General features: G+C 48.4%; 1 protein-coding gene across 5 annotated transcripts in view; it reads right to left on the bottom strand.

The window, feature by feature from the left end:
• The window catches only part of LOC108931525 (metabotropic glutamate receptor 8-like), a 115439-nt gene extending 92163 nt beyond the window's left edge, over window positions 1–23276 (bottom strand). Inside the window, exons 1-2 of one of the 5 annotated variants that reach the window (XM_018747306.2) lie at window positions 22554–23276; window positions 18656–19495 (exon numbers count right to left, since the gene is read on the bottom strand). In XM_018747306.2, coding sequence (XP_018602822.1) covers window positions 18656–19168 — 513 coding nt within the window. In that variant the 5' untranslated portion in view covers window positions 19169–19495; window positions 22554–23276. The other 4 variants (XM_018747307.1, XM_029249838.1, XM_029249839.1 and 1 more) reach the window with 4 other exon arrangements.
• Window positions 23277–23888: the final 612 nt, after the last annotated feature.

Genomic DNA, 23888 nt, shown 5'->3' with positions numbered 1-23888 from the left:
GTAAGTCCTAAACTTGTTTATGATTTTCTGCTACCTTCTGACCGGAGTTTTCTCTTGTATCAGTGTTCTCTGACCCCTGTCCAGACTTTAATACTGCAGACCATCTGAAAACGTTGAGAATACAACTAAAGGTGCTGAGTCGGACACGCCATGGGGTCGTTTCCTGCTTTAGTCCACAACGTTCTTTTCTTATGTGCAAAAAAATGAAGACTAATCCAACTTACATTACCTACAGTCTGTAGTGTTATCCCTGTGTCAAGGTACATGCTACCTGCTGGACTCAGCAACAAATAGCTTCAAACTGGTAAGCAAATTGCACCTAAAAGTGCAAAACATAAACTAAATTGTGTGTTTGCTGCTGCGATAATGTGTAGTTTCTTCCATCTATTTCTAAGATAACTGGATTTCTTGGGGGGGGGCACAGTGTGTTGGACCGGGTCTGGGGTTCGAGTCCCGCTTGGGGTACCTTGTGACTGACTGGCGTCCCGTCCTGGGTGTGTCTCCTCCCTCTCCAGCCCTATGCCCTGAGTTGCTGGGTTAGGTTCCAGTTCCCTGTGATCCTGTATTTGACAAGCGGTTCACAAAATGTGTGTGTGTGTGGATTTCTTGGTTTTGGAGTTACTGCATTGTCATCGTCATTTTCACCCTTCCAGTAACCGCTTGTCCCAGTCAGAGTCACGGTGGTCTAGAGCCTATTCCAGAAGCACAAGGCCCCAGACTCACCAGTCCCCAGATGGGACACCAGTCCATCACACACACACACACACACACACACCTTGGGCAGCTCAGAGTCACCAGAAACCCTCAACCAAATGTCTTTGGAGTGCAGGAGGAAACCAGAGCACCTGGAGGAAACCCACACAAACACAGTATTCGAACCTATATGAGAACAGCCCCGGTTCTGGGAGACAGCAATACACACACCGCGTGACCAAAGTTTCTCTATGTTTATAAAGTAAAAGCCGATTTGATGAAAACTGGTTTAACATATACAGCATGACTTTTTAAATGGATATTTAGCCATTCTGCACCTTTTCATTCATCCAGAATGCTTATATAGGAGTCCCGCTGTCTGATGCAAAATAGTGGGTTGAAATGATCCACTGACTTGTTGCAAGTGAAGAACCAGATACGATTTATCGAGGTTTTCAGTGTTTCTACTATGGAACAGGAGTCTCAGGTGGCACTGGAAATATTCATATGAAGTTGAGCCTGTGATCATTTATCTAATTATTCATAGTAAAAACCCTGCAAAACAGAACAGCGGTGCCCGCCAATTACCAGCCTCAATTTCCATCCCCTCTTAGTCAGCCAAGGGCCTAAATCTTTCACAACGTCTGGCTCCCTTTCATATTGGATTTATGCTAAAGGACAATGTTATAATATTCCCAGCAGCGTACTTAGTGGAGTCTGAGCCAATGACCCGCTGTGATCAGGAGCAAAGACTCAGCCGTCTCTGCACACAGGACATAGTCGCAGCCTTGTCATTCAGGTCTCAGGAGAGGAGTGATTCAGAGCACCACGGCCACGGGTCTCACCTCTCCACTCCGAAGGCCTGCGGTTAACGCTTTTGACCACACGGCCAAGTCTGTGCAGAAATAACTCGGCGTGAAGCGTGTGCTGCAGCCGCAGTTGAGCGCAACACAGTTTGCAGCAGCAAAGCGTGACATCTGATCGATGCCCCACGTATACTAGGGTACGGGTGTGGGGTTAAAAGGAACACCCTCCACCGTCTGTGGAAAGACACTTTCATCAGATTTTGCTCTAATGAAAAGAAGTGGTTGAGCTTCACTCGGGACCGACCGAACCCTGGAGCAGTCAGTGCACCTCAAGTCAAGTCACTTCAGCTCCTCGCATTATTATTAGTCCGTTCTCATCATAAAGACACGTCTTTGCAGCCATGTATCCCTCACAGGGATTTGTACATCTTAGCGTCATCATCTCATCTCCACCTGTCTTCATGGGTCTGTTTGTTTTTTCTCTGTTGATATAGTATAATTTTTTTTTTTTTTTTTTTAAGAAAACCAAACACTCATGCGCTAATATATTCAACTGTAATCAAAATGTGAGCATTGGCCAGACAAATAATCTTAAGCATTACCCAGCAAGTCCTGCCCAGAAGGTTCTTTACATTTTCCCCTCAGCTGCCTCCAGGAAAGAAGGCCAGTGGGAGAAATGAATGAACACCTAAGAACCGATATTCCAGGAGATATTCCATGGTTCGATCATCCGACAGGTCACAGACAGAAGCGGGAGCAGCGGAAGAAGGTGTCCTGATTTTTGAATCCCTCGGTCCGCCACATCCCTTACCTGGCACACCTGGCTTTGTACTCGACACAAACACACGAAACCTCCCAGTCTCTGCCCACATGTTCGGTTACTTACACATCACCTTCGCTTTAAGGAGCACAAGCGGAATCGACCGCGCTCAGAGCAGACCACTGTGGGCCACTAACAGCAAGCCTGCGGTTATCAGATGGTACTGATGATTTCTCAGCTGGAGGGGATTATCCAGCATCTCCTTGAGTTCCGCTTCGCGATGGGATCGGGCCCAAACTCGGCCAGAACCTCCTCCCTCCTGCAGAAAGCCGACGGCAAGACCGGCGATCATCCGGTCCCGAGGACGCAAGGAAACGCCTGCCACGGACTCCGCATCCGCATCCGCTCATCCGAAAGCCACGCTGCAGTTCACGACGACTGCGACTTTTACTACGGTGGCCAATTGTGTCAGACTGAAAACAGTAGCTACACAAGTCTGTGGCGATAAGGTAGAAAGCACGCTACAGTGCAGGTCGAATATGAGCGACCCTAACCCCGCCGAACTCAGGAAATGACTTTCCGGACTACTTTCTACAGCAGGAGGATTTTCTGTTACATCGCAGACGCAGACGCCGCTGCATTGTCCAATATACTTTATTTGTATGGAGTATTGTCAAATCCATTATCATTCGTCTTGGTTTCGCAGCTAATAGTAATGTTACCCCGAGACATTTGCATTGTGCTCGCTTCATTTCCCCTTTGACAGTTTCTTGAGGCCAGGCCATTGTCTTGCGTGATGAGATTATGAGCCTTTCAGCAAGCCGACTCGCTCGGCGACAGCGATCGTGTTTAAAGAAGAAAACTCCTCTGCCATTTCCCACATTGTTAGAATCACAGAGCGCATAATATTCTATTACTCTGCGCTGCGATGTAAGTCTGCCTACATCTAAAGAAGATGGACACACTCCAGTGCCTCTGTTGGTCCAGGATAATTCGAGTGCTTCCTCACATTTCCTGTTGGAAGCGTCTTCACGTCAAGGTAACCGTCCGTCATGCGTCTCGCTCCGAGTCGCGTTAGCCGTCGCAACCGAAGCAATTTCGGGCGAATGGTCAGCATTAGCAGTTTGGCTGACGAAAACGGTTCAGGAGCACATTTTGTATGGGTGAAATCTCTCCTCGACGTCGCTGCCCGGCGATGATTAATTGTTCAAACAGCACCGAGAAGCTCAAGCAAAACCGCCGCTATTCACAGCACGTTACGGTCGCCAGAGCAAAGGTATCATTTAAAAGCAGCAGCCACAAAAAAACATTTCATGTTCTTCAAAAACAAATACCAAGCTTGTCTTGTAGCTCCAGAATTCACTGTTCATACCCTGCTGCCTCTATGCAAACAATACAATCCTGTCCAGGGGGTGAGACACATCGAAGATGATGGCATAAGAAGCTGGCACGCTTTGCAAAGAAAGACACTCATCTTCCTGACGATCGCTTGTGGAGGAAGCATGAGACATGCAGAGAGGTAACACTGCCCACTACTATTATTATTATTATTATTATTATTATTGTAGGCCTTCTATCGGGCAAATACTGATACCAGGTCACTGACAACAGAAATTTTTCCTTCAATTTCCACCCCACACGTGTGGATACAAGGTGGGAGTTCTTTCTGTGAGCTCGGAACTCATACTGAACGCGCGCTCACCCGAAAGGTGTTAGTATGACCTAAAACCTCCGCTCCTTCAGCCATCTAATAAAAAGCGTTTTTTTTCTGTTCAAATGCACCGGGTCTTTATCTGCTTCCACGTGACATCCAAGCAAAAGAAAACCTCACAGAATGGCCTTGCCTTCCAAAATTCCGTTCTGCCCGCTGCATTATTCATAAAAAAATAAAGCAATTGCTGCGATGAGCTGTTTGTGCGAATCCGAAGAGGAGCATCTGGAGCAGCTATTGGTTCTTCAGCTCTACTCATGGGAAGCACCACTTTCACATCTGCCTTTTTGCAGTATAAATATTTGATTTGACTCCTCTTGGCATATACAAAAAAGTCGATAGGTGCAAAAAACAGAAAGTAATTTCCCAGATCACGTTTGCCAGCTGGGTGACGGCACGGAGAAATGAAAGCACATTATAGGGCCCTGTCCCCTTGTTTCGACCGAGGATCATGTCAAGCGGCTTTCAGTCTTGAGGCCTACCTACCGACACCATGGTACATGGCTACGGTAGATCTCTCTCCACCGTACTATTTTATCACGGCGCACAGCGGTTGCAATCCAACTGCCGTCCATGAGCAAAGTAAAGACAGAGTAAAGGCAGATGTGGTGTGGGCCTGTGATAAGAAGTCATGATTTAAAAACGCATATTTATTCATGAGCACCTGCCTGGCACAATAAACAAAGAAGCCAATTAATAGCGTACTTTAAGGGAATTGGTCGTAGAGGATACCCAACTTCCTGCTACACAATATCTGTAAAATTTCTATTTGAAACTTATGTTCTATCATAATCACCTGAATGGCGAAATAATGTCAGCGGCAGAGCCACCAGCTGCGGGCCAGCTGCGGGCCAGCTGCGGAGAGCACCGGGTCACCGAGGCCAAATACCGTAGTGCTGCATGAGGGCGAGCAGGTTGTCAGAATGCTGACAGGCTCCTGGCCCATTTGCATACATAATAACACCAGCCTTCAACGGAAAGTGTGCATTCCGACATGTTCTGCTCCGCAACATTCAATTTTCACTGCGGGTGTCCCTGCAGCGGCGGGGAGGGGCATGTCGGGCTCTTCCTTTATTTATTTTCTGCTGCCACAGCAGTATTGTAGGGCAAAAGTAGATGTGCAATCTTTGTTTTCATTTTATATAAGCTGTCACTCCTATTGATGGCTTCAGGGGAAAAAAAAGCTGAATTGAATATTAATGCTGGCAGCGCAGGCTTATCTGTGAACACCAGTGCGAAAGCGCTGCATCGACTTTATAAGGAACAGCTATTGTATTCATATATTCATACTTCAAACTTTACAATTGAGCAATCAGCCAGCAGGGGGCAGAATGAGTTGTTGGGTGGTGGGGGGGGGGGGGGGGGGCAGCGGGATCCATATATCATCACCCCCCCAACCTTAGGCATTTTGCTCCCCGACGGCTACGGCCGAGTCCTGTAGGGGATCCTCTTAGAGGGCTGGACCAGGAGAGATCGCCTGGGGGAACAATTAATTTTTAATCATTAATAGACATCAGATCATGACTTTCTAACAAATGGGCCTAATGGTGCTACACGGAATGCATCTGGGCCTGTAGGCGGCGGGGAAACTGTCCTCTTTAACATCCGGTCCCGGCACCACGGGGGGCAAACAAGGCCGAGACCCCCTCGGCTGGGAGACTAAGCCATCCTGCTTCTGAATTACTCGTCTCTGCTGCGACAGACCCCTTGGGACGCTCATTCCGTTTTATTCCTGCAACACTTTTACATGCAACATTAAAAGTCAATGTTTACCAAATGAAAACTCTAATTGACTGGCTTTCACAGTAGCCAAGTGAGCGATGGAACAGTATTGATTTAAGGTACAGCTTGCGCTCCCTGGACTTGCATGGACTTTCAAGCGAGTGGCTCTCACCCCGTCACACAGCGCCTGGATTCGATTTCTGAAGGTGACGACGACTCCGGTGATTTAACTGTACTTCTACACGCATTACCATAATGTAGCGATTAAATAATATCATGACGTTAGCCAACCCTTTTCCACCGTACCAGTTCGCACCTTGGCTCATTTACAGTTTTTCCATTTCAGTCCGAAAGCGATTAAGTGATGTGTACATTAAGGGTTTAAAGAAACTGAAAAGATTCAGCTTAAAACTAGTCTTATGTTATGACTGTATTGCAATTCTCATAAGATGAATTTTCATAACTCAAAGATGTTTAACTGCCATTAGTTTCAGTGGTAAAAATCTTTGTTTTCCTGAGCCCCAAAACTGACACTCATTGATACTAAAATATTGCAAAATTCAACTAAAATGGACAGTTGCTTCAGCAGTTAACGTTAGTTATCATAACGCAACATAACAGTACAGTTTCCCCCATGAATCACTCTGTAATACTGTGTGACTGTACGACTGCGCTCGTTCTACTCTTTCACAGCTATTACAAACAGTTCTTTTAAAACAAAAAAAGAACGGATTTCCACCAGGTGCTCCAATGTGCGAATGTGTGTTTGTTTTACACTGCTTTGCTGTTGACGCTAAGCGTGAAGCCAAAAACGGTGTCTGACCCTGGCACCGCATAACCCTGATGGGATATGTTACAATAAATGCGTGCTTTCACAAAAACTAATAAACCGTAAAATTGTAAAAATGTATATTAAAAATATATTGCAATTACTTATAAATGTAAAAAAAGTAAAAAAGATGGCAACAAATACACAAATAAATGCCCCTGCAAATAAATTCACCGCATCTTGCATGGGTTTACTCCCACGGTACATGTCTAAATGGCCTGTAGTGTGTGTGTGTGTTTTACATTACTCTGCTGTATAAATGGGTGAATGATTGTAGGGAGTTTAGTTCAGCGTATACAACACTGTAAGCCACCTTTGCTAAACGTTTCCTCAGTACAAGTTAATAATCACTCCGAGTTGCTTTAGAAAAGAGCATCAGCAAAATGAATAAACGTGAAGGCGAATGTCTCACGCTGCTCGGGTGCCGGGAGGCACGTGAAATCCAAATTCGGTCCCTGTAAATACGGAAAAAACTGCTCGTAAGTCAAATCGGAGATATTCGCCGAAACTCCTCATCGAGTCAAACTGTTGTTACTCGCATGGACGTAACTCAGGAGATGACTGCATTGCCTACATTTGTTACCTACGGCCGAAATCTACTTCATCCAATGATCTTCATTCACGTTGAACTTCTTCACCGTTTTCCAGTGACTAGAGGGGCCTCCACAATTTCTGCAGTACGTGGCGTGGGACGCTGAACAATTTCTGCGGCTCCGTGGCTAACCGATGTCTCGCCAGCTCTACGGGATAAACGGGCGTACGACTTTTTAATGAATTAACTAGTAGTTGAGAAATGAAGCTCGAGGGTATCAGAACATGACATCAGAAGAGCAGGACGGGGGCACAAGCGGCAGAGAAGGAGAAGCCAGTCCGCTAAGGCTAAGGGCACTGAGACCATCAACAGCAATGGTGCGCGCACCACCACCATAATGGAAAAGCAGACCAACGAAAGCTCTCCAACTCTTCTAAATCACTCTGAGATAACGTGTGGCGGATATCAGAAATAATCCTGCGTGATATTATCTTCACCGTCTTTGCAGACTACTTTGACACTTGACCTCCGCTTACGAACGAACCGGACACAGTGCGTTATTTCAGACGGTGCCGTCTCCCCGTGCCGCATCTGAGAGGGCGAGCAGACCCCGCTGCGGGGCTGCAACGGATAATCGTAAGCCATACGCGAGCGTGTACAAGTGTGCTGCTGAATATTACATTTCTGCGCTGCTCTCATAACCAAGTGCCCTCTTGTGGCAGGACCGCCTGGAAGCTGCGTGCGAGCGCCACCAGTGGTGCGCATCGCTTTTATGGTTCTGTTTGTGTTCCGTGCTTGCAAATGCATTGCACCGGTATTAGGACGTTTATTGCAGCCATTAGTGACTGCCTTGCACAGATGGGCGTTGTGCATCGTGTAACATTGTCATAACTTGCAATTTGTCACCATTTTAGCGCCCCATTAGCCATTTACGATGCCCCCATGCAGAATCAAAATGGTGCATAGCCCTGCCCCCCCCAGCGCAAGTCAGCTTTCGGCGCAGGAGCAGCCACTTAACCCCGAGCCGTCGCGCAGACGGCAGGAGCCTGCAGAGCACACCCCTTGGGGCAACACGCGAGGCCTTGGACGCGAGCAAACTACGCAGCTCTGAGTTTTCCCTCGCAACCCGAAAACGAACATTACATTGCGCCGCATTTGTCAAACTATTTTTAAACCAATATTTCAGTTATTATTCCATTACGTGCAATGTCTCCCCGCAGACCGAAGAACAGACGGTACATTTTTACCTGGTGTATGACAGCTGTTAGTAAACAAAATAAGTCTCAGCACGAATTAGACCGGCATTTGGGGATTAACTGCAGTGAAGGTACTGCAATGGACTGGCGTTCCTTCCAGGGTTTCCCCTGTTGAGCCTAGCGCCCTGTGCGTCGGGGATGCGCTCCGAACCACTGCAACTCCGAGTAACAAGCCGTTACTGACGGCGAGCGTAGCGCTGGTGGTCCACAGACCTGATACAAGCTGTAAAGGCATGCATACCTGAGACACGCATACGACACGGTAAATATAGAAAAGACATCACACGTTATGAAACTCATACTCTTACAGTCCCCAAAATGGATAAAGATTACAAAAAAAGAGCTCGTCCTATCGAAAAGGGCAGAGGCGGGGTTCGAATGGGGGGCATGCGCAAGGCAGCATTTGCAAACATTTGCTCACATGCGCTGCGACTCCCCGTCGGCCCTGAGCGTGAAGCAACAGGAAAATTACAGCTGTGTGGCAGCGATCCCAGCGGGACTACGGCGGCTCTCTGCGGGGGTTGTCATTACAGAAATGGGAATGAGATTTACTGTACCGTTGGGCGAAATGGACAACCCTTCGCACCATGCCTGAGCATCACTATGCCTGTTCGCACCCCGTCATAATACAACTATGGCAATTATTGCCATGAATTTAATGCAATTACACTGCACTCAGTGGCCATTAGCATCAGCCTAACAGGCATCGGAAACCATTTGACCGTTAAAAGACTGTTTCAAATCATAATTAACACTGAATACACACTACTGTATATCGTGAGCTGCCCGCGAAGAGCAGAGCAGCACCTGGACTGTGACAACAGGTGCATGTTTTACTCGTGATGGGGAGGAGGGACAGAGACACTGCGCTCAGTATAGAGCCCTGGAGTGTTAGCCAAATAAACCTGGGCTCCCACAAGTCTTGGAATATACCTGGGATGCTCCCACATATCACACCTCCTGATCAAGATCCTCAGCGATTCAAATGTCTTATTACGGAGTAAAACGTGAACTAGAGCTACATAGTGTGTCTTTCCATATCTTTAGCACAACTCATCAACTTGTATCTTTCTGATACTTCGAACTGCCAATACGATTTCACACGTGTCAAGAAAGTGTGACACCAAAGGGCAGACGAGTGGGTAAAGAGGTTTTTTTTTTTTCCTGCTCAGCTACTGTTCTGTTTAGGACTCTTTGAGGTTGTAATGTTATATCTATGAAGACAGAAAGTGAACTACGAGGGGAAAACGGCCAAACAGGTTCCAGCGAGCAGCGGCGGCGGCAGTTGTCATCCTCTTGGTTGTTAGTAAAACATCTGGGTATCGCTAACAAGTGTGCCCAACAGGTTGTCTCCAAAAGGCCCGGAATTCATCACGCTCCGTGACAGGTGGCACTCGGAAAACGTCTTCTCCTCATTAAGCACGTCACTGGCAGATGTCCTGGGATACTGCTGCATCCAGGGACCTTTTAAAGAGCAAAACACAGCAAGCATCTGCTGAGATGTTAAAGGCTAGGAGAGATGACAATGGTAGGAATAACTACTCTTCCTCTTTGCTGGGCTGCCTAACTGAAGGATGTCAGCACGCACACGTCCCAAGTGGGGTTGCGGTGAAACGGAGCCTAACCTAGCAATACAGGGTGCAAGGCTGGAGGGGACACGCCCGGGACAGGACACCAGCCTATCACAAGGCACCCCAAGTGGGGCTTGAATCCCAAACCCACTAGAGAAGAGGCACAGGACAAACTCATTGTGCCACCACAACCCCACAGGGTGTTAGCAGTGCAATGGATTTATCACATCACACAAAGTTTTACTGAGAGCAAACACATCGCAAGCATGCAGATTTATTCTTTTACGTTCCGATGCGCAGCAAGCAATTCGACGGGTCATATTTTAGCGTTAGATGCCTCAGAGAATCTGCTGAACCCGTGAATGTCCATCAGCACACCTGTAAATACCAATGGTTGAGCAACCAAGAACGGCAGTCGCTCCGCAGGAAGGGTCAGGCGCCTTCAGTCGGTGATTGTACGACAGTTCTACTACAATTTAGGACACGGATGAATAGTCCGATCCTTAATTATTCCACTCATCGCTCCTCCGCAGAGTGTGTCTAGCGGCAATATTCTAAAGATGACACGATCGCAGAAGAATTTCCAGATGAAGAGACAAGCTAAACCAGAGTGCCTGCATTTCTGGCGCCGTACCATGTAGCTTAAGCAGCACAATCACACAAAGGCGCAGCTTTTCTGTTTCTCGGTTCTGCTATTGATTTGGCAAATGAGTTCCACTTGATTAGGTATGAAATTTCCCATCAGAAAAACATACCGAGCTAAAGCGCCACTTTTCTTTTGCAGCAGATAAACTTCTAATCCTGAAATTGCACCTTTCAGTGCGTGTGACACCGAGGAAGAGGAAGGACCCGAAGCCATAGACAGATAAGTGTAAATGGGTTTAGCGTGACGCTGGGTTGTCCCGTTCGGAGCCGAAACTGCACTCTGCGCAAACGGGATGAGCTGGATAATTAATTTAATTTCCTCTTCATGGAACAGCTAAGTGGTCTCAAAGTGTGCCATTTTTCACTGCAAGTTCTTATCGGGCCAGTTGTGAAGTCAATTGAGAGCCTCGCATTTTCCATGCATCCTTACCTTCTTGTTTACCTCTTTGCCCGGGAGGAAAACTGCTGAGATCTTCCATCCCAGAGAACGCTGCTTGCGCTACATCGTAGTTTACCGTATGATTTCGTGTCAGTACAGAGGACCCCCTCCGCGAGCACCGAACGCGGTGAACGTAGCGCAGCGACAGCTCCCTCCGCAGCTACCTGCCGCAAGGTGTGGGAGATGAAGGTCAAAGGCAAGCAAGGGCAAGAGTTCTTGCCAGAGACGTGCTTGAGGGTTTCGCGCTTTTCTTTATTCAAGAGCAAAGGCACTAAAAATCTAATAGGATTTCTGACTCTTGTACCACAGATACGCTGATCCTCCTCAAAATAAGCTCCGGCTGTAGCTTAGCCCTGGAGTTTGTTCCCTGTACCATGGTTCTGTACCGCAGGTCACAGGTGGAAACCCTGCCTGGAGGGTCTGAAATCCACCTTAATCCCACAAAACCACTGCTGAGTGTCACTTGATGTCGCTATAAATTGTTGATCAGAATGCGTCATCGTTCGTCTCGTTCCGGTTCCTAAACTCCGCAATCTGGCCTGTTGGAGAGGCAATTCATCCTCGTCAAATTTCTGCCCGTTTCAATTCCCAGATCAACTTTTGCCTCGATCATGACTCTGCAAATCATCATAATTGGTCATTTTTATCTTCATTCTCGTGGAATTTGCGTAGTGTTTCCCTGCAGTCCACAGAGAGTAGCTGGAGTTGAACTAAAATAAAAAATGGATATTTCATTGGAACGCATGTTTAAATCGCCAGCAATCGGTGCTTTGAACCGCTACCTCCTGCTGTGGTTCCTCCTTATGCCACTCAAAGGATGGCAGATCAAAACCTTGCATGTGCTCTCCGTCTCTTCCTCGCTTCTACGGCAGCAGCGATCAAAGCGGCGTGATGTCAGAGCTGAGCGTCGCAGGAAGAGCAGCCGGCGGTAGCAGCGAGTGGCACAAACCTTCACAGTCAGCCTGGGCAGAGCAGGCCAGGAGGGAGGCTGCCGTGAAGAGACCCGCGGTTTCAACGAGCCCGACGTCTCACAAAACCGGTGCTCGTTTAGCATGCACCCCTTCGGTGAAACAGAGGGCTGACACGGAATGAGAGAGCAACCTGTCGCACAGCGCGCCGTGCCCTGCGGTCACCGTGCGGAGTTATGCCCGACCGAGCGCTCGGTCTGCTTCGGCACGCCACACCCTCGGGGTCGCCCATTCTATCGGTGCACAACGTGTGTGGTGGGACCCTAGACACAAAGTCAATTTCACCCTTCAGCCCTCTGCACACAGTTGACAGAGATACCCCACAGCTCCGATCACCTAAAACGAAGGGGCAGACCTGTAGTTAAATCAGAATAAAGCACCGATTACTGTGAAGGACTGGGGAATGGGCAGCGAGATGCCAGTCACATGGGCAAACAGGGGCCTTTCTCCCAGGACAGGGGGCTGGGCTGCGTGTAAATTCTCCTCCGCAAAATGCTTTAGCCCCCCCTTAGTCTAACTGATGCATATCAGAGGGGGGCTGTAACGCTACACGTGGGAAAAACTGAGTTGGCGAGCGATGCTGCGCTACCCCATGTTCTGCATTCTAGAGCTTTCTCCTGCAGCACTGCCACTGGGGGAGCAGAGGAGGGCATCAGAGAGACCCCCCGTGGGATGTCTGGTGAGCATAGTGACCATTGCACCTCCTCCCCATCCCAACACACACTCTCATTACCTCTGATGCTTTACGGCTACTTCTCCCGCATGCATTATTCAGGGGGATATTTAACTCGGGGAAAAAGACGGCCTATTAAAAATACATCGGGACATCGGTGCGCATTATTCTTTCCCTGACTGCTGAGATAAAGCACAGGAATGATGGGTATCACCGGGCCTTCTTTAACAGAGCGGGGAGATTAAGACTCCCTCTCACCGTGAGATGTTCGGAACTGTGGAGAACCGCGCGGAGACGTACTCCACATAAGTAAACACTGTCGCTGAACTCCCTTGGCATAAATGCTTATTTACCGTGCACTTTCTTGAAAAAAGCCTCCTAAAAAAAATTAGGCTAACTCACAGGCAGCACAATACAGCCAAGCCTACGCGCAGACACACACACACACACACACACATACACACACCATTCTTCCCTTCCACCCCCTACACCCCGTCCGCCATGCTGTACCTGCACCGCTTTTCTTCACGGTATCTCCGCACCTTTTCATCTTGTACCTACGTCTCGTCACGCTATATCATTAACGCATCTTCACACTACACCTACTTCCTTTCATATGGAATTATTCACAACCATTTCCCCCGGAGGTGCTCCGTTTTGCATCTGCCTTGTCTTTAGTTTCATCCAGGTTGGTTGCATCTTTTTATGGATGTTCTCGCTGAGTAAAGTACTGCAGGTTGCCTCTGGGGAGCGTGGCAGGCGAGCACGCAGCATGCGATGCGATTAGGGTGAATTCCCAGAATAACCTGTCTAAAAGGTTTGCTCTCTGGCACCACGTTTAGGAGGCCCGAGTGAGGTGAACGTCTGAGGTGACGCATCTTTTACAGATGGAATAAGAACCAGTTTGGCGTGAGTGTTGTGCACAGAGCATTTTATTTGCGGAAACACAGAAATGGCCTAAACCACCAGCTGCTTGCATGGACACACCGTGGACATTTTGCTTTTCTTCTCCCTTCCTCAGTGCCGCAGCTGTGCCAGCTGAAGGCTGTGGCAGACGAGCACTCCTTCTGGAACGCCACAGTAACATGTTGTCTCCGCTCACTGGCCAGTTGATCCCTTGTTCACTGCGAAAGTCCAAAGAGTCTGTACCAATCCAGCGATCCAGCAGGCCTCTCGTAACTGTGCCTCACCAATAAGCCGATGGAAATGGTCAAATCCGACCACCCCTGGCGATTGATGCAACAAGGTAATAATCTTGACTAGTGGACCTGACATTTTACCACATTTGGGTCCGTTGCTGCCGGAAACCCACACAGTAACAGTGAATATCAGAGACACCCTGCAGGCAAGCAACCAAGAATACGTCTGGAGCGCAATGTTGCACTGCCGAGGTCCTCGCTGGTGCCACCACACTAGATCGCTTCAGTATGTCTTCATCTCTCCGACTACCTGACGGGGAAGGTGCTCCAGCCCATGGGTCTCGCTGGCAAACCCAGCTGCAGCCAAACAGAAAACCTGCTATTACGAAACACCCATTTATGGGAAATATCAGCGTTTTCAGGAACACTGGGATTAAAGTTAAATACAACATGCTCAAAAGTACTTGTCGTGTTTTTTCCACATTTAACCCCAGATCTTTAATCGTGCTGTCAAACTCGCTGTTGATATGGCCAGTCATCAAGAAGGACCACAGTCCTTTCAACTTGTTAAAAGCTCCTTCACAGAACACGAGGCAATATCAAAGCACCCGTACCCATGCACCGGTGGATCTAAGCTTTTTGAGGAGAGGCGCTATTATACATAGAGATAGAGAGCAGGATTTGTCCCTCGACAGCTGTTAAACCCAAGCGCTAAAAGACCAGGAATGACCGTCTTTGTCCGCTAAAGGCTCTAAGTGAAAGAGACTCGTACGCACTTATACTGCCAAGAGAGCTGCATGAAAGGGGAAAACACAAAAAAACCCCAAAAAAATAGTCTCTCCAGTTCACAGACTACCCACACTGTGTTCTTTGCCTTATGGTACTAGTGAGGAAAGATGATCGTTCTCACCATTTGTGCAGCAGCACCGAGAACTACTCTGTGTGCAAATGTTAAGCTGCATGAATCAATGCTTTTCACTCCTGGCAATTAATAGAATCTAACAATAAATGTCTTTCTGTGGTGACCCCCCACCTCTCCCAACAAGGGAGGTATGGTGTCAAAAAGTCAGAGACAGACACACTGATTGAAGATGAACAAAATGCGATTTAACCTCCTCTTAATAAGAAATTCTTCTTGCTAATGTTGTCTTCGCTGCCTTGTTAGCCTCTGACTTCAAGTGTCACGTACTGAATGAAAAGAGTTTTCTCAGACAGTTACACTTCGACTCATCATCAATGTCCACATTTGCTGGCTCCACAAAAGTCTGCCAGTCCTGATACCGGAGATCCCTTCCTCGAAATAACAACGCAAATATGCTGTTTTTACATGCCTCCGATTCACTGCAGATGACTCATGACTTGGTTCCTTTGTGGCAGAAAAAAGAGAATCAATTGGACTCGTGGGGGCGGAAGGAGGGGGGCAGAGCTCGACCCCACACCTTCATGCCTTTCTGCTCTGCTTATGAGTCATCACAAGCAGCAGCTACAGGGAGTTACGGGTCACTTCCAGGCCACTGTCGCTGGCACGTCACTATGTATGCGGGCGGATCCGTGAGCTCAGGGCACACGACGGGACCCAGAGCAGGGCCCAGGATGCAACACTGCAGAGCAGGATTCAGATCAGACCTGTCAATTAAGAATACTTACTCTAACACGTCAGGGCTGGTGATGACATTTCCAACATCTGGCTCCAATGACAGTCTTACCTTTGTGAAAAAATGTAAGCTGCTAATCAGGTGAAAACGCACTAGGACTATAGACACAAATGTTCCAACTTATCAGGAGAAAAGGTAGTGGATCCTGGTTCCTCAACTGGTTGGTGCGGCTTTATCGCTGCCAGCAGACCTTCCCAGTTCCTGCAGGTTGTGTGCTGCTTGGTCATATCAGGCCTTCCTCAACATCTCACAGTGAGATACAGTATCAGTGCTTTTCAGGGCATCTTTATAACTAGGCAAATCCGGGCACAGTTGGGGAGGTGACAATTTTTTTCGCAAAAATAAAAAAATTAATCTCAGGAAAAAATAATTAAATTTGAAATAATTAAAATTGAAAACTGAAGACCTGCCACCTTATACATAATGTAAACATCACGTGACACATCATGTGGCCTGTCTTCGAAATGTTGCAACTTTGTCAGTCTATACAGTAAATAGTCTATGTTCCCTTAATGAACTTCAGCATTGAAAATAAGTTTAGCTTTAAAGGGCAGCTAAAGCCAGGAAATTCATCTCTAACAGTCTGTTTAACCTGTTTCCCTCTAAGGATGAGACGGACAACCATACCCAGAGCTCAGCCTGGAGTTCCAGAGCACCAGCGTTGACATTTCTCCAGCCTGTCCTTGTGTACGAACAACCCCGACACCCGAAGATGCTTCAGTACACCGCCAAAGCAACAATAAACCTTTCACTGCACCTTTCCTTGAGTGTGAGCCTCATGCTGTACTGTAAAACCTGGAGGTTGCCTCACATATAAACATTTACATTTATTCCTTCAGTAGACGCTTTTATCCCAGCTTACGTACATCTCAGCAAAAACAAAAGTGGTGGGCCGTTCAACATTTTTACAGGTAACATCAACAGTAAGATGACACGAGCAGAAACGTAGACGTGGCAAGGGATACAAAGGTTTCTGCGAGGAAATACATAATTTATGGAGCAGGCTGGTATCCTAACCAAAGAAAGAGAAAATGGGCAGATGCACCCATTTGAAAGTTGTGATAAAGCAACATCACAATAAGCTATTGTTGCTCAGAAAAGACAAAGGTCTATCAGCGACTGTTGAATGTCACGTCCGCAGTGATGTTTACTAAGCTTTACTAAGTTTGCTTTACCATGCTGTAATAAGACTAAAATTTATTTGCGGTTCCCATCAAACTTGCAATGAATTATACTTAATACACGGCATAACGTGGTTATATTAGTTGCATAAACAAACAAAAGCCTCATTCTGCTGAATGTGAGGAGTTCCCACAATGGCAGCTGCTTATGAAAATTCAGTGGTAGCATGGCAGCAGCTTTCTTAAAATTCAGATTCTAATCACGATCGATTGGCTCAGCGTGGTCGCTATTGCCAATTGCTCTGAATGAAAATATGTTGGAGGCCTGCCGACTCGTGAATATTCATGAGCACGAGCGTGGCTTGGATCTCCTCTGAGCAGTGACCGCAAGAGTACACGACTGACAGGAGCGAATGCTCGGTCTGCGGTTTGTGTTCTCCGTCTCCATGCACCTGGGATGTATACAGGTGGAACAGCAGAGCTCAAGCCCTGTGACAAAGCTGCAGTGACCCAGAGGGCTTTCCTCTTGTCATTTCCGCTCAACAGGTTCATAAACACGTCTCGGCTGCTCGTGCACATGGCATCCGACACGACGGGCCGTTCTGCAACACACTCTCCATGTGCTCTTCGCACCCGGGCCAGCTCATTTACACAAAACCAACAAATACGGCAGCCATGACCTATACAACTTGCCAAGGCCACTTAGTTGCTTTTTTATTTCCTTCATATCGATCTGAAATATTTATAAGCACGTGCACATCTAGACTATACTGTCATAATTAAAAACTCCCAGCTGCCCACCACCTGTACTTTCACAACATAATCCATAAAAAAGTATTAAATGTGTGCATAGCGGCTCATGTCCGAACCAAACCGTGGTCGCGGTCTCATGAATATTAATGTGAAAGCAACTGGTTGGTGATGCCAGAGTGGAGCTGTTGGAGTAGCGCAGACGGATCAGAGGCAAGTGGTGGTGTTTGCATTGGCTGGACCTGCGTTGAACACACAGCCTTTGAACCGCCCCTTCCCCATCTCATTCCTCAATGCATCCGCTTCCACTGCTTCCCCAAGGAAACGTCACTCATAAACTCCACTCTTTGGGTGGTGTCACACCCAGCACAATTTTATCCTACAAAACATTTCCCAATATGAGGGCTAATTTTAGGTTTTACGTTCCCTGCTCATGCACCAATACTCAGACAGGGCAGTTTACCTCTGCACCCCTGCGAATTCCCACAAAAGGAATCTAAACTCCACTATTATGTTACTGAAATATTGCTGTCGCTGCCAGATATCAGTCTTACTATGTGTAGCCTGTGACAAATGTTTAATTATTCATGTAACATGATGCAATATATAAACCATCAGCACAGACTAATCGGATGCAAATGCAATATCATCTCCTCACAATAAACAGTTGAATTGTTTTAAGTCTTACTTGGCAAGTTCTGGTTTTAACGAGAAGAGCAAAAGCCAAACAGCAGGAAAAGCCAGTGTTTTTAACATTTTTCAATGATGACAGTTGAAGGCCTACAGCAAATTAAAACTCACTGGCATTCTAAGATGGGACGGAAAGACACGGATGAAATGTCGAATGGATCGTTAGGAAAACATGCAATACTGCAATGGTTGGAGCATCGGGTGCACGTCAGAGGCGTCCGCTAACATCGCAGCACATTTAAAAAACAGTGTAATATCATTATACGTGTGACACCGCTTGTTCGGAGTCTGATCTGGGTTTTAAATGTGGTTCTGATGGCCTGTCTAATTGCAAAACAGGACACACTGTCAGTCCCCGAGGGGGGACAATAGCAAACAGCCTCTGAGTTTGAGCCAAGGTGAAACATGCTTTCAGTAAGATCGACTATGCTCTAATTGGCTGTCATAACTGAACTTTATCTGCTCCGACAGCATACAGCTTAAACGCTGAATCTCAGGACCAAGGAACCCATTTCTCCTATGTCCAACGGCATGCGCCGTGAGACAGCGGAGCTCATCCCAGAACAAACTGTGGGTTTTAAATGGACTCCGAGAGCTGAGTTTCACCATCCCGGGCCTGCTAGTTTTACTTGTTAGCTCTGCGCAACTGTAGCAACAGAACTGATGTCGAGCCAAGGCCTGAAATGAAGCCTTACCTTGAAGAGTCGGAGGATGTTGGCCACCATAATAGAAACGGAGCTGGCAGCAGCTCCGATCACCCCCACGATCTTGTCGGGTTTGGTAAAGATTGGCGGGTCACCATTGGCACAGCGCACATCGGAGGAGTCCTTCTCAATGAGGGCCTGCACAAAGGTAAGAGACTGCTCCAGGGCATAGGTGTCACGTGAGCAGGTGTCCAGGATGCGCGCCCCCAGAGTGATATTGGGCAGCAGCTCAGGGTCCTTGTTAATCTGGTCAATGGCGAAGAGCATAGCCTCCAGGCGGTGGATGCCCTTCTCCTTCTTCAAATCTCCACAGGGTACACCTCGGTCACCGCGGGCATGCACAGGGAACAGGCCGCCCAGGATGATATCGCCATCTAGCCGGATGGAATGTGCATGTTCCTGGGCCTCCGTCTTTTGCGTGGAGGCCAACAGCCAGCAGCAGTTGGCCGTCAGTAGAAAGAACCAATGGCAGGACACGGACCTGCGCTTGGAATCCCTCGTCATGGTGACGGGGGGCAGGCTGCGCGCACGTTCTCGGAGACAGATCTTCGAAAGGGAGAGCAAGAAGAGCAGAAGACGATGGTCCGGCAGTGTGCGCAGGACGCGATGTGGACCATCAGGCCCCTTTTATAAATCGGTGCCCAGTCACGTGCCCTGAGCCCCTGCGCCGGTCAGCACGAATTTTGTAACATCCCAGCCACACGTGCCTTGCATTTCAGAAGAAAAGGACGGAGCAACAAAGGGCTGGGGCCAACCGGACAGGCAAAGAGTGTCGGTGCCTTGGGGTTCAGCTGTGGAGAATCACTCTTGGACCTCACATGGAGGAGCAGCCTGACAAGAGACAGAAAAGAACAGCTAACTTGATTCCCTTTGTCGGCTCGTAGCTGTCTTTCTTTCACAAACAAATATGCACAGTGACGCAAGTACACAAGCAACCTTAATCGACCCAATAACTTCACATAGCAGGGAGCTGCAACGGAAGTGTTTGCTTCATACAAAACCACAGCACTGCAATAAAAAGCCGCAGCCAGATTTTTACTTGCACCATCAGGAATAAAAATTAACAAAAATGCATTGTGTATTGCTCCGTCATTAGCACCTTCCCTCGACAGTTTACATTTCACGTTACATCTGCATGCAAAATTTACTTTAACATCACCTGACACTGGAGCAGTGCTGAGGTTGTTTATCACAATTCATTAATGTCTTCAGTTTCAAGTTTGTACACATTTGAATTTCTTTTTTTTATGACTCCAAAACCAGGGCAAGCTTCTCCCTGCAGTTCGAACAAAGACATCAAAGACCCCAGACACCATACTGAGGACCCTAAAAAAAGAAGCGTTATGAGGAGCTACGATGACTATATGCATGTTGTTTGCATATGCTTTCCGAGTTCGCCTCCGAAAACTCTGTCTCCGTTAACAGTTGGAATGCAAACACTTCAACAACAGTTCAATTAAAGGGCCCCGTTACCATTTTGGCACATTTTTGTGTCAAACTGCATTTTAAAAATAATAAACTAAAAATGACACAGGAGGAATGCTGTGTCCAGCCACACAAATGGGCAGGATTCATATGCGACCAGTCATATGTTTATTCGTGCTGTGCCAGCGATAGCCAGCTTGAAAGAAATGTGTCCTGCGTGTCTGGCTCAGAAATGTCCAAACGAGAAGCCCACCTGCTGTCCTGGCACACACACCCCTGGCACGATGCTGCTTTGTGCGATTCACATGCAACACTGAAACCTGGCCTAGGCAGATCCCTCCAGCAAATTTCAACTATTACAGCAGCAGAGTAAGAGACCTGCCATCAGATCTCTCAAACAGTCTATTACATCAGTTTTATTCAGGCACGGAAGTTCTGCCCTCCAGACCGGACCTCCTCCTCCTGCGGTTGTTACCGACTTCAACGCTAGTATGACACACACACACACACACACATTTTCTGAACCACCTGTCCCATACGGGGTCACGGGGAACCGGAGCCTACCCGGCAACACAGGGCGTAAGGCCGGGGGGAGGGGACACACCCAGGACGGGACGCCAGTCCGTCGCAAGACACCCCAAGCGGGACTCGAACCCCAGACCCACCGGAGAGCAGGACCGCGGTCCAACCCACTGCGCCACCACACCCCCCCTCGCTAGTATGACACATTGTCAAAATTTACATTGCATTTGTCTGGACATGCAAAAATGAAAAGAACAAGCAGCATCACTTATAAAAGTAACCTTGTTTAAAATGTTCTAAAGTACACGGCAGGTGTCTTCAAGGGTTCTCCGAATTCCAACGGCCCCAGGTCAAAGGCGCACAGTCAATGGTAAAACAGCAGAGTAAGAGAGCGCTCCTCACTCATTGCCAGTCCTCTGACCTCACCTGGATGGGCGCTGCGCCTCACTGCGCAGCACACCTGGAGCGCACCTGGAACCCTGGCCCATGTCCAGCACGCGCACCTTAGTCCTTCTATTTACTTACTGCGGGCTCGCACCTGTTCTCGTGTTCCGACTCCCTTTTTTTGTACGTCGGAAAACCGCGTCTCGGCCGGTGCCTATATAGGCTGTACAAAGAAATGTCGAACCCGCGAGCGCTGGGTCGTATGTGTCTCTTCAGCGTCCTTACTTCTGCAGTCAGAGCAGATATATAATTTTAAAAAAAAGAAAAATTAATATATGTGCGTGTGTGTGAGAGAGAGAGAGAGACTCTTGAGGGAGACGTGTCGGAATTCCCTGGATTCGCGCGCACCGATGAAAAGGACCGTTTTGTCGAGCGGAAACGGGTGGGCTGCAGCCTCGCGCCTCGGGGCCGGTAGGGTGGGGGTGGGGGTGGGGGGGCACCCCAATTCCTCTTTTTAATTCACACCAATCGCGATATGTGTCCAGCGGTTTCATCTTCTTCTGCCGATTCTATTGTTTTGTGTTCGATGTAACAGCTCTCCGGGGACCTTCCCGCTCTTTTCTACTACCAGTCAGTCAGTCACTCAGTCCCCGCCCGCGCTGTGGGAAAAGCCCCCCAACCCAAGGCTCCCGATGTCGATGATGCCCCCAGAAATCCGACGCTGCGCTACATGATGTCGCACAGGGAGGGAAGTTCTGGACGCCTCTCTATTACCGGGTCATGTTTCATGCACACCTGTGTGTGTTTCCGACGTTCTTCAATATAAGGGCGATAACAGATGCGTCCGGTAAAGTAGAACGCGGGTGCAGGGCGCGTGATGCCTCGCGGCTGCCGGTGACACGTCGGTTAAAAAAAAAAAAAAAAAAAACCGCAGTATAACACTACTTCATTCTTACATTTTTTTTTTTTTTGCGTTTTGCACAACCGCGAAAAACTGTCCGCTTATTGCTCTAAAGAAGCATTTTTGGTGAAAAAAAGATACCATGGCATGGATGATAATGCGCATCCTCTGAATTCCACTGAGTGTGAAGGGTGAGGGTCTCTTTTAACAGTAAAAATCTATCTGAATTACACGGAGACGCGAAACGCCACTGAAATCATGTGCGAGCAGAAAACGTTACTTAACTGGAAAACCATCATCTTCCTGCTTACTCCGCCGCAAAAATGAGCCTCGCGCTATTTTATTGTACTTGCAAAGGTTGTGCGGCTACACTTTATTCATGCGAAACGATACGATATACTATAGTCGGTTTAAACCGCGGGATATGGAACAGAAGGGTCCGTTTGAGTTGCGGTGGGCGCCGCGAGCGCGCATTCCACGGGTTACCTGTGTGATGGAACTTCACGCACCTCAGCGCGCGCCAGGAACACCCTTCTTCGACTCTGACACAAACATTTTATGACCAGCTGAAGAAGTGCGAGAGCAGCCGCGAAGAAACCGCGCGTTGCATCAATAAAAGTATATTTAATAAAGAGTCGCATTCCTGCGGGATTCTACCTGCTCTCCGGGGGGTCAGACGCGCCTCCTCGCGCCCTCCATCCACTCAGTCTGCGCGAGCTCCGTCGGGCGTCGGTGCTGACGGAGCGCGTTCCTCGCGCTCCCTTGGTTCGCGCGAAGCTGCGCGCGCCTCGACCGCCGGTGCTGAAGGGGACAGCGCGAGCCCGCGAGCGAGGCTGAACCACTGAGTACTGAACTGTCGCGCGGGCTCGACCGCTCTCCTCGCTGCGCAGCGATGGATCCGTCCGCAGCGGGAAAATATCTTCGGGCGGACAGAGCTCAAGTGTTTCACCAAAACGCAAGTAGTTTGGCCCGAACAGAGCGCCGGCACCGGTGTTTTCCTGTGTAATTCGGGTTCGGTATCCTATCGATGCGGCGTGAGCCGCTGAGGCACAACGCGGAAACGACGGAGGTTAATGGTGGGAGCAAAGAGTTTATGTTATCCCCCTTCGACAGAGGAAAAATTTATCATCTTAACACTCCGTCGTCAACACACCAGAATCACATCGAAATAAGATCAATTTCAGCAGAACTCTCAGATGTAGCGCATATCGCTTCAGACTTTGTGTGTATGCGCGCGCGCGCGCGCGTGTGGTCTCTGCACTTATGTCCAAGGCTGCGTTCGGCTAAAACCGCGCGCTCGCGTCCGATTGCGTGCGCCGCTTCAGTGCCTGTGCGTGTTCGTGTCACAGGAGAAACTTGCGCTCCGTTTCGCCGCTCCTTCAGCGCCGAACGTTCGCGCGGGGGCGCCTGACACTTGCTGGACCGCGGTAGAGCTGCGCCATCTAGCGGCGGCGGGTGGCTCTTGCGGTCAGTCCGAGAAGCGGGGGCGGGGGGAGGGCGCTCATGCACGCTTTCACGCGCGTGACGCACTTCACTTCTTTTGCGCTGCTTTCATAAGCCACTGTCTGAATTAGCAGTGCTGTGCTTGTAAAGCTCGTAAAAGTTCAAAACTTCACTCCGCCCAGTAGACACAGTAGCTGGCGCAGCGCTAACGGGCGTTATCTTAGTGGGAAGGTTGCTGGTTCAAGTCCCACTCCTGCTGTAGGACCTGGGCTTGGGTGCTTACCAGATGCAGAAACTTAGAACTCCACGTTGCATAAACTGGTAAAACACTACAGCGTTGATTGCATCAACTAAAACTATAGCTAATAATAATAGTACAATATGTGACACAGCAGTTAAATTTTCCTCCTCTTGCTTGAAAGGCCCACATTTGAATGCTGTTCACTGCACCACGCGGGAGTAAAGTACATCACACACATCGTCTTTAACTGCTTGTCCCATATAGGGTCACGGGGAGCCAGAGCCTAACCCGGCAACACAGGGCGTAAG

The sequence above is a fragment of the Scleropages formosus genome, chromosome 2, assembly GCF_900964775.1.
Source record: "Scleropages formosus chromosome 2, fSclFor1.1, whole genome shotgun sequence".
Classification (NCBI taxonomy): Eukaryota; Metazoa; Chordata; class Actinopteri; order Osteoglossiformes; family Osteoglossidae; genus Scleropages; species Scleropages formosus.
The sequence above is the reverse complement of the archived record's forward strand: the minus strand, read 5'-3'. Positions and strand labels throughout refer to the sequence as shown.